General features: G+C 52.9%; 1 protein-coding gene across 3 annotated transcripts; it reads right to left on the bottom strand.

The window, feature by feature from the left end:
- Positions 1–2,593: 2,593 nt before the first annotated feature.
- On the bottom strand, positions 2,594–9,932 carry IRF1 (interferon regulatory factor 1). Of its 3 annotated transcripts, none has more exons than XM_008571646.1 (10): positions 9,713–9,932; positions 8,571–8,662; positions 7,149–7,248; positions 6,154–6,330; positions 5,996–6,045; positions 5,756–5,888; positions 5,448–5,570; positions 4,870–4,919; positions 3,891–4,026; positions 2,594–3,570 (listed from the first exon to the last, which is right to left on the bottom strand). In XM_008571646.1, the coding sequence occupies exons 2-10, from the start codon at positions 8,655–8,657 to the stop codon at positions 3,455–3,457; spliced, it is 972 nt and encodes a 323-aa protein (XP_008569868.1). In that variant the 5' UTR covers positions 8,658–8,662; positions 9,713–9,932; the 3' UTR covers positions 2,594–3,454. The 3 variants fall into 3 exon arrangements, with proteins under 3 accessions (XP_008569868.1, XP_008569869.1, XP_008569870.1); XM_008571647.1 differs by having other exon boundaries at positions 2,594–3,543; XM_008571648.1 differs by lacking the exon at positions 8,571–8,662.
- Positions 9,933–11,025: the final 1,093 nt, after the last annotated feature.

Raw genomic sequence — 11,025 nt, 5'->3', positions numbered from 1 at the left:
GTTCTTCCACCCCAGGCCTCCTGCCTCTGTGACAGTTGGCACAAGTGGGGAAAGGTTAGTGCTGAGATTCATAAATTTCACACATCCTCAATACAGAGGGTTAGTCGTGCCCAAATTAAGAAATAGCATTATATCTGACAGAGACAAAAGCTTCCTGCTGGGTCATCCTGTTAGCCCTGGGTTTTCCAGCAGGGCTGCCTAGAGGAAACCCATACCACCCCCCTGTCCCCTCCCAATACAAGAGTAGACTTTTGGATCTGTGCAAACAGTGTGAAAGACCAAATGGTCCCAGAGAATGACAACCTGGGCATGACCCAGCTTCACTAACCAGGGGACATCACCCCCAGAGAAAAGGACTCTATCTTCAACCAGGCCCAGGGCTTTTCCCAGGATTTCAGTTCTGTCTTTGGCAGGCCCCACTGGAGACTTCCAGAGAGATCTGAGAAAGCTCCTATCTTTGGAGTCATGCTGGTCACAACACCCTGTACACTGTACAGTGCACTGAGAGATGTTGGAAGCTGACGCATCAAGAAGGGATTGTTTGCATATTAGCCTCTAGCTTTCTTCCTATTGCCAAGTGAGCTGAATGACTAAACCAGCCCAATTAAAGTGACACCTTTGGAGCAAGACAAGGAAACCCCTGTGGCTAACCAGAAATGTTCTCAAACATCTGTAAATGTGAGCCAACATGGGAGTTCTAGCTGGGTTGCTTTGCCTGTTGACACTATTGGAATGTTGTCCTTGATGACAATGATGTCATCACAACAGCAACAGAACATCTTCAATTGACCTCCTAACTCCCTCAACCGAGAGCTTCCACCATTAGTGCTTAGACTGAAACTCTTGGGAATGGCGCACAGAAGTCATTGCTGTGAGCTGGGCCTCATCTGAAGGGACATTGTAATGTCAGTGGTGCCCAAGACATGGTCCTTACAATGATCTTAAATTATTAGGCCCAAGCTTTGTTCCGATCATACTGATTTTGCTCCATTCAGGCACTATTTGGCTAATGAGTTAGTGTTAACTGCCATCACCTTTAGGTGAACAGTCAGACCATATTGTGTTTCTTTACAGGATGACCTTTGCCCATTTTCCAGTGTTATCATTTTCTCACTCACCTTCCCTTCCCGCCAACAGCCCAAACTCCTTCCAGAGGGCTGGGCCAGTGTGTGGGTTACAGTCCAAGTGGTTTCTGGGACTGAGAATATGGAAGATGTGCGCTTGAAGCTTTCGTTTCTGCAAGCAATGCTATTACTGACCGACCTATTCCCTAGACAATGCTGGTGATGCCAGCCAGCTTCCTTGGCCAACGTACCTACTGCAGAGTACTGTTTATGCCCCAGGGCCAGAGAATGGGGAGGGAGATGGGAAAAGCCCATATCCAAGCCTGCTGCCTTCAGTCATTCCTGTGAGTTTGGCCTCATCTGAAGGGAAATTGTCATATCAACGGTGCCCAAGATATAGTCTTCAGAAACACTGTTCAGATCAAATATACCTCTTCAAAGAGATTGTATGCATTAACCAGCGAGAACCCTGAAAAGATGCAGAGGAAAGAAACCTCCTCCATGTTAAGACCAGCTAGCTTTCCTAACACGTGTGTGCATGGACCTGTTTCACAGCACACTACAGGGCTGGTGTTCAGCACCAATATGGTTACTGTTGGCTGTTAAAATAATAAAATACTCCTGAACTGGCAGGTAGATAGCCTCAAGCCCCTGTCCCCAGTGCCCTCCAGCCACCCTAACCCCTCCCCTTCAGATCTTCCCCCAATCCAGTATCTACTTGCATTGTCCAATATGGTAGTCACTGGCCACATGTAGCAATTTTTTTTTTATTTTGACCGGTAAGGGGATCACAACCCTCGGCACGGTGTGGTCTGCACCATGCTCAACCAGTGAGCGCATCGGCCATCCCTATGTAGGACCCGAACCCGCGGCCTTGGCGCCACCAGCGCCACACTCTCCCGAGCAAGCCATGGGGCCGGCCCACATGTTGCTATTTAAATTTTAATTAATTAAATAAAATTAAAAATTCATCTCCTCCATTGCACTGGTCACATTTCAAGTGCTCAGTTGACACATGTGGCTGGTGCTAGTGCCTACGATATTAACAGTGGAGAGAGAACATTTCCATCACTGTAGAAATTGGTCAGCCAGAAAAGTAAAGCCAGAAGAGCAGGCCTTGGGGACCTTTCTCGGGTTGGTGTCTATTTTGTCTGCAACTGTATCATACCAATTGTTAACTTTTTGGAGTAGCACCTATGTGTTCAGCAGGACACATAGTCTTTGGCACATTCCTCAGAACTCAAAACCTAACACTACCCAGGCCTCAGGAGTCCAGAATCAACTCAGAGCTATGGCTATAAAGTCAAAGGCAAGTGAGACTATGTTTACATGAGCATGTCCCTGTGATATGACTGTCCTCTCCTCCTGCCATCTTCTCTGTGAATATAATTCAAAGCATTTTACAGTAGCTGCCTGTCACTGTTCACCTCAGTAAAGCTCAGGTAGAATGCCAATAATGAGGCCATCAGAATGTTTCTATAAAAAGTAATACCAAATACAATTTTTCTCTAAATAAAAGACCACACCCCTTATAAACAATTAACTTTTTATAAAAAGACAAATGTACATATTTACACATATGTCCATACGTAGTCACACATGACTTAGTGGTTACATGGCATTTCTAATCTTCAAAGTCACACCAAGGCACTCACACTTCCCTCCCTGGGCCTGCTGAGGGCTACTGGAGCCTGAGGGGGTCATGGGTGCTGGGCAAGGCACTATATAAATAAATGCAAAGGCCAAGAGCTTGGGGGAAAAGTTAGTGTACACCTCTGATCAGAAATGTAGCAAGGTCCACAAGAAAAAGTGCCATGTTTTTTCCCAAGCCCCTCAGAGCAGGGAGCAGGGCAGAGCTGAGGTGGAGGAAAGACCACCCCGCAGGACCCCATTTTCCCTTCACATTTCACTGGCTATGGAACAGTCCCAAGGGCTCAGCTGGGAATGGAAGGAGTTCTTTGGGAACAGGATTCACTTAGTGCAATTGTCTATTAGTGCAGAATCAGCCCGGGGATTGGTCCTATGATTTTCTGAGGTCACTGGTCTGTTCCCCTTGGGACCAGTGCAACGACAGTGAGACCCTCTCCGGACAGCTGGGCTCAGAGAGAAAAGCTAGAGGCTGACTCTTACCCAAGTCCTCCACCTGACACACCAATCTCAGAACCCCATCTTGCCAGGAGGTAGGCCAGCTTTACCCCACAAGATGAGCCCAGACCCTGTCAGGCCCTGAGAGGCCGCTGACCCAAGGAGGGAGGCCCCATCCCCGCTTGGCAGTGGGGATCACACTTTGTTATGTCGAAGGGCTCATAGGAGTCCAGCTTCTCTGCACCACAGCCACCATGATGCCAGGTTCTGCTTGCCTGGAGCAGTAAGAGGGGTCAGGGACCCAGCTATGGCACACACGGAATGGCCTGGATGGAGGGCAGCCTGACAGGGGACAGCAGGTTGTCCAGCCAGCTGGTATCTGTGGTCTTCAGATCTGTGAAGACACGGTTTATGCTCAGCCCTAGAAGATGTAAAGAAGGTTGTATTAGGATGGAGAATGAGGGATGGAGACATAAGGTATGTTCACCCCATCCCCACAGCCCTGTTCCCGACCCAGACCCAGCCTCTGCTCTCTACACCACAGGAGCAAGCATCCACTCATTTCTAGGCAAATCTTAGGGCATTAGAGCAGCAGGTAATTTGCCAGCTGTCTGTACTCCAGATGAGTTTAAGAAAGATGCTTTACCTTGCTGCCCACAGGCCATGCCCCAAGCCTTCCCCACCCCCTAACCCTCCACGGTTCCTTCTCTAAGGAGCCATAAGGATCCAGCAGCTTCTTACCCCCAGGGCTGTCAACTTCTGGCTCTTCCTTGCAGCTGAACTCTCCATAGATGGAGGTGGGCTGGGCCCCAGGTTCATTGAGCAGGTACCCCTTCCCATCCACGTTTGTTGGCTGCCATTCCGACTGCTCCAAGAGCTGAGGACAGAGGAGCCGGAAGCTATCAGCTCCCTTACAGTGCAAACTCACCCTGTGGCCTAGGCTTCAGTGACCCAGTTCTTCCCAGCTGAGATCACACCCTTGGCCACTTTCACATTCTCAGACGGATGCAGATGTGCATTCAAGACAAGGGCCCAAGAGATGGGAGGCAGAAATGCATGCTGGCACTGGTCCTCAATTCATTTTCCCCACTTCTCCCACACCCACCCTCTGGCACGGTATCTCCAAGACTTCCCTCTCAACTGTTTGAGGACATATCAGCTGGGAGTGAGGCTAAAGCAAAGGTTAGCACAACAAATCACAAGATGACTAGAGGAGCCAGAGCTAAGGAACTATGCCCATGCCTCGATTTTCCATGCTGGTGGAGCAGAGCCAAGGACAACTACTGCAAACACTTTTGTATATTCCACTTTAAAAAAATTTTTTTAAAGCCATCATATTACAGATCCCAAAGGCTGATTATTGAAACCTGATGTGCACTTCCTGAACTAGCAGGGCTGGGGCATGTTGGGGCAGAGGACACAAGCCAGGGACCCGGTACTAATGGTGGCTGATTCATAGAGATGTCTGAGGCTCCAAGGCTTGCTTTAGGACAGTCTGTTGGAGACCAGACTTCCCACTTGTCCTCACTATCCGTGATGTCTTTCCCATCAGCCAAGGAGGGCAGTGGTCCCCAGCCACGTGAATGTGGCACTTAGGGCACTGTGCAGTCAGGTGACAACAGCACCTGCCCACCCTGATCTAGAAGCTCTCATGGGTTCTTGCTCTCCTCACTGAGAAATGGCCACTTCAAAAGAGTGCCAAAGTAGGAAGAGGCTTTACCTTCATGATGTCCTCAGGTAATTTCCCTTCCTCATCCTCATCTGTTGCGGCTGTGGATGGAAAAGAGCAGAGGGGTTGGCTGGCAGTCAGCCACACTTGCCCTGCAGTTCCAGCCCCACCAGCTCCCCCTGCCCCTTCACACGCACACACACATGCATATGCACACACACCTCCCAGCAGATGGCTGCCTGCCCTGGAGATTCCAGAACAGGACGCTGGCCTGGTGACTCAGCCTCCCAAACTCTGAAGCCACGCCTCTTCCCACCCTCTCACTTCCTTCCTCACCCTCAGACTTCAGGCTGCAGAGGAGCCAGGAGGACCAGCAACCTCAGACCAAATGTAGCCCCTGGCCCTCTCCGCTCTTCTCACCAGCACACCACAGCCCTGCAGCCCACCCTGAACTGCCCTTCTAGTGTCCCAGCAGCTTGCCTCATACCCATGGGGGCTGGGGTGTGCAATGCCCAGCTCAGTCAGCTTAGTGCCAGGTGGAGTTCTGAGCATCTTTTCTCTCTCCCTTGGGAAGCCCTTCCCAGGACCCAGACAGACAAGCAGGCAGGCCAGGCCCGAGGGGTACAAACCTTCAGAAGTGGAAGGCATGGGTGACACCTGGAAGTTGTACAGGTCACTTGTGCTGTCTGGCACAATTTCCACTGGGATGTGCCAGTCAGGGAGAGTGCTACTGACGACACACGGTGACAGTGCTGGAGGACAACAGAAAGTACAGGTCAAGGCTATGTGCTTTCTTAGTTTGCAAGACACCCAGCATCCCCCACCCTGCAGCCTGCTCTAACAGGCCACCGTCCACCAGTAAGATGTCTCCTGGACCCAAGAGAAAGAGCCATCCCACTGACCTGTGGGGTCCCCTGCCAGACCTGGCCCATCTCACCTGGAGTGAGGACCTGGTCCACCTCCAAGTCTTGCCCCACATAGCCCTGAGCAGTGTAGCTGCTATGGTCATCAGGCAGGGTGGAACTGCTGAGTCCATCAGAGAAAGTGTCAGGGCTGGAATCCCCACATGACTGCAGAGGAAGAAAGCAGCTTAGGCCCAGGCCCGGTGGAGCACTTCTTTCACTGCTCACCCTGACCCACAGATGACCATAAGCCCGGCTGCTTAGACCACACTCACCTTCCTCTTGGCCTTGCTCTTGGTATCTCGACTGGACTTGGACTTTCTCTCTGTGGGACAGACAGACTGTCAGCCTTGGTACAGGCATGCCAGCCCCAGCTGATCTTCTTCCGCCCTCCCTGCCCGAGGCTTCCCGAGGTCCCAGAGCCCTTGGATACCTTTTCTCTGGTTCTTGGTGAGAGGTGGGAGCATTCGGTAAACACGCACAGCTGAGCTGCCCTTGTTCCTGCTCTGGTCCTTCACTTCCTCAATATCTGGCAGGGAGTTCATGGCACAGCGAAAGTTGGCCTTCCATGTCTTAGGATCCGGCTCCTTTTCCCCTGCTTTGTATCGGCCTAGAGGGCAGGAGAGTGAAGAGGATCATCAGGGCCATGAGTAGGGATCCTCAGCTGCTGCTCCCTGGACTGGGAGGAGGAAGGCAAGAGTACCCCTGAGCTCTCATGCTGCCAGAGAGCCACCCAGGTCTAACCAGCAGGTATTTCTTGGTGACACTCTGTAGGCCTTAGTCCCTTCAGCTTCTCAAATGCCCAGGCTTGGCTTAAACACATCCATCAGACCTCAGTGAAAGGCCCAGCAAGAAGCACTAGAGGGCAGTTATCCCCAAAAGTGTGTTATCCATGTCCTAGACCATGCCCAGTCTCTCTGCTTAGGCCAGAGGGTAGGGAATGGGCCTTATCTGATATGGGAGTGGGCACAGAGTGGGCAGCAAAGAACAGTTACTAATAGGTGGGTTGACTCTTCTGAGATGAGCCAAGAGCCCCATCCCTCAAGGATAAAGGGAGGCCACCAACCAGATGGGCCTCAGGCCAATGACCTTGGTCAACACCAAGTAAAAGGAAGGCTTGGATATCTTTCAGGGCCCTGGCTCATGGCTGCTTTTCACAGCTGCTTTTGCCAGGGAGAACTTTAATCTAGCCATAAGCTCCCTGAAACCACACTTTCTAAGATTTTTGGCTTCACAAATCTCTGAGAACTTGCAGAAATGATAAACCCTCTCCTCCAGAAACACAGGTCTTCTCTGTTTCCCCTCTCCAATCATTCTGCACACTGTCTTAGGGAGCTCAGGGACCCCAATGAAGAGCCTCTGTGTTAACATCAGTGCCTCCCCTTTTCTGTTCCCCAGCCCTCCTGGGCCGGGGTCCAGGGCACACACCTGTGTGAATGGCCCAGCTCCGGAACAGACAGGCGTCCTTGTTGATGTCCCAGCCATGCTTGGCGGCGTGCTTCCATGGGATCTGGAAGATCATCTCCTCCTGAACAACACACACACACACACAAAAGGCTGTGTCAGCTCAGAGACCACAGGTTTTGGGGCTGAGTCTGTACAGTCTCCCAGGTCTGGGAAAAGCCTAACTTCCCCCTTTTCATCCTAACATCTGGCTTGGGTTGACCCATCCAGAGACTGGCTTAAACACACCACTCTGGATTTCTCAAGAGGGGCTCCAGGTTCTGATGAGCTGTGGCACCATCAGCTCAGCAAAGACCTCCCTCTGCCAGTTACAGATGTGCTGGGACCCACAAAGAGCACCCTCCTTGCAGCCCTGGTTTTGAAGCTCTGGGGTGCTTCTCTCTGGCTTCTCAGTACCAACATGGAAGTAAGAACTTCTTCCATTAGAAGGGACTGCTCAGGACACTTGGGACCACTGACTCCTACATGGGGTCCTGGTCACACCTCTGAGGGAACCCTGGGCCAGACTGGGATGCTGACTACCTATGTGAACTAGCACGGGCACTGTACCTCTTTGCCCCTCACAGTTTTCTCTTCTCTGCAATGAGAAAACATACCCCTCAAAAATTCTTTTTGAAGATAAAAATCAGAGTACATGTGGGGACACAGTGACAAATATAATGACTAAGGTCTTATTGTTATTATTACTGGTGGTTAACAGTATGGATTTCTGAGTCAGACTGTTCAGTTCAAATCTTGGCTTTATCACTTTTTGTGTGATCTTGTCTACCTTTCAGTGCCTGTTTCCTTATCTGAAAATGATATTAATAGGAACCACCTCACATGACCATTGTGAGGATTAAAAGACACTATGTAAGTAACATACTTAGCATGATGCCAGGCACATAGTGAGTGTTCATTAAGCATTAGCTATTATTATGAATACTATTATTGCTACTAAGTCTACAAGGTCTATGTTGCCCCAAATGCACCAGCTTCTTGGGCCAGAGCAACTGGTGCAACATTCATTCTTGGGTCCTCTGCTGAGCCAGCCATCTTCCTGCCCAGCAGTACCCACTTCTCTATCTCTTATCTGTCCCACTGGAGCCCTGTAGGATGCTATGTATATTTGTAGATGTATCTGCTGTGAGTTCTGCAGATGTGGGGAGAGTCCTGCTGCTGGAAACTCTCAGTGCCTTCCAGTGGAACTCGAGAAGGAGTGCAGGCAAGAGTCAGGTAAGTGGGGCCCAGGGCTGGGCTTTGCACACTCCCTGCATGCAGGACCCACTGGAAAACACATCTACCTGCCCCCTTATCACTTCCCTTTTTGGGCTGCATCTGAAGTTTTGGTCCCCCAATGCACATGGGTTAAAACAGTGGTGGAAAAACCCAAAGAGTTACACTCACTTTATTAATCCAGATCAGCCCCGGGATTTGGTTGGAATTAATCTGCATCTCTAGCCAGGGTCTCATGCGCATCCGAGTGATGGGCATGTTGGCTGTAAAGAGAAGACAGAAGGCTCCTGTTTGGAGTCTGATGAACAGTCCCGAGGCACTACCTTGGCCCACCCAAGATTACTTAATTACCCTCCCCTGCCCCAGCCAGGTACCAGGTACTACAACCATGAGAGGGGACCTATGTTGAAACAAAACTGCTGTCCAAACCTTTTAAGCATCTTGTGCAAAAACTCTTCTGCCCCTTCCCTCACCCCCTCCCAGCCAGTCTCAGGAAAAGACAGGCGTTCAATTGAAGGCCTCAGGATTTATGTGCAGGAAAAGAGACAAAATACACAGATAACTTAATACCAGAAATTTTTTCTCAAAATTCAAATCCCTGAGAAGGGAGGGGCTTCTTTCTCTTGATGCCTAGAAAATACTTCCCTGACTTGAGTGTCACTACTAGCTGTGCACCTTTCTTAATTTTAAACAAGCAGTCACCGGTGTCCTGGACACCTCCCTCTTGCACCCCAGAATCCATTCTATGCCTCCCTGACAGCCACAGTGCCCACAGTGCCAAGGCTGGCACGCTAGTCCTCCGGCCTGATTTCCCCTCCTCAGAAGTTGCCCAAAGAATACCTTGGCAGTCTCCGTAGGTCACGACCCCCCTCCAACCACCAGGGACAGCAAGACAGCCGCTGCCACTAGCACAGGAAGCCCAAACCCTGAGGTCTGGGTGCTGGGACCGCCGAAAGCCAGCACCGGGACCACTGGGCGCCCAAGCGCGAATAGACACTCGAGTCCCCGGCACGGCGTGTGGTTGCGCGCGACGAATGTACGGGGCCACCTAGAGGCCCGCGGCGGCTTCGCGCACACAGATCTGCGAAAGCCGCCGAGCGCCTGCAAACTCGGCCGGGTGGGCGGTCCACGCCGCGGCCCGCCCTCCGCGCGCCGCCGCTCGCAGCTCCTCCCGCGCCCTCCCGAGCCCGCGCGGGTCCGGCAACGCCGCGCGCCCACGACTCTGCGGGCTGAGGATTGGGACCCCACTTCCCGGTGCCCCGCGAGCCTTTTTCGACGCCGCCGGTCCCCACCCGCCGCGAAGGCGGGCTCACCTCTGCAGCAGGAGCGATCCGGCGGAGGCGCCCTAGGGTCCCGGCGAGGCGGGGGCTGCTGTGCGAGCGCGCGAAGCGCGATCCGCGTGAAAGCGGAGAAGGCAGAGGATGCCCGGGTCTCAGGGCCGCTGGGCACGGCTGGCGTTGGCTTAGCACGACTCCGACTGGCCTCGGCTCTGCCCGGCTCGGGCGCACGTCCTGCCTCGACGAAGCAGTGCCGCGCTCTGCCGAGGAAGCGGCGCCGCCGAGAAATCTAAACACTTAGCGGGATTCCCCCAACCCAGGTCCCGCCCCGCCTCCCAAGAGCCGCGCGGGCGCCCATTGGCCCGCGCCGCCTCATCATTTCGGGGAAATCAGGCTGTTGTAAAGCTAGCGGCGAAGGGGAAGTACAGGGCGGCTGCTCCTCTCCACGCCCTCCGGCCCGGCGCCACAGCCCCGGGGCGGCTGCGGGCCCGCCCCGCGCACCCACTCCACCCCCATTCCAGCTCGCCCCGGAGAAGGGCTGCCCGGGAAAGCCAAACTCCCCCAGCCCGCAGTCACTCCCCTCATTCTGCATTCTCCCAGATTGCTAGCTCCTGGGGCCATTTCCTCACCCTCCTCTCGGCGTTGGGGGCTGGGGAGGGACGGGGAGACTTCCGTCTCCCGAGAGCAGGTGTAAGGATCACCCGGGCACCTGCCGCCCTCTTCAAAGGGGACACCGGGACTGAACCCCCGAAAACCAGCCTGGTTCCTCAAGCCCGCTAATGGAGTGTCAAGAAGGGAGGGTTTCGGCTGTCACACTGCCCCTGTCTTAAGGGGTGACGCCCCGCCCCAACTCACCTGCTCTGGGGAAGTTAAGGAGGCAGAAAGCCTACCTTGTCTGGGGTGCTGCCTGGGGCTGCTAGAAGAGAGGAAATCTCTCTTGCACAGCCAGCAAGAAACTTACGACCCCTCTTTCCTCAACTACAAAATAATAGCCCTACCTTGCTGGTTTGCAGTGATGGGAGAGAGAATGTTTGTAAAGCACCATGACCCACGGGCAGCAGATGCTGCGTGGTTTTCAAGTTCCCTGCCCCAGGGTCTAATAGTGACCAGGATGACACTCCTTCCATTTTTTGGTCAGCATCCCTGGTACTGCCCCTGGCTGGCCTTAGGGAAAGGGAGGAGGAGAAGGGATTCAGAGAAGAGAGGACTCTTGAGTCGGGGTTAGGATGGGGTAGCTTTGGTCCCTTCTAGCACTCCTGTCTCAGGCCACCTTCATAGCCTCACTGTGGCGCTTGCATGGGAGTTCCTCGATGACAGCATTGGTGTCAGCTCTGGGTCCCCAGGGTTTG

The sequence above is a fragment of the Galeopterus variegatus genome, unplaced genomic scaffold (assembly GCF_000696425.1).
Source record: "Galeopterus variegatus unplaced genomic scaffold, G_variegatus-3.0.2 Scaffold708, whole genome shotgun sequence".
In the NCBI taxonomy this organism is placed as follows: Eukaryota; Metazoa; Chordata; class Mammalia; order Dermoptera; family Cynocephalidae; genus Galeopterus; species Galeopterus variegatus.
Note: the sequence above shows the minus strand (reverse complement) of the source record. Positions and strands in the feature narration are given on the sequence as shown.

What these genes read in the sequence shown, in the direction of transcription:
- IRF1 (XM_008571646.1), bottom strand. Translation starts at nt 8,657, where the DNA reads ATGCCCATCACTCGGATGCGCATGAGACCCTGGCTAGAGATGCAGATT. An exon ending in GAGCTGGGCCATTCACACAG is followed by an intron (nt 6,331 to 7,148) that starts GTGTGTGCCCTG and finishes CCTGCCCTCTAG; the next exon opens with GCCGATACAAAGCAGGGGAA. An exon ending in CATGCCTTCCACTTCTGAAG is followed by an intron (nt 4,920 to 5,447) that starts GTTTGTACCCCT and finishes TTCCATCCACAG; the next exon opens with CCGCAACAGATGAGGATGAG.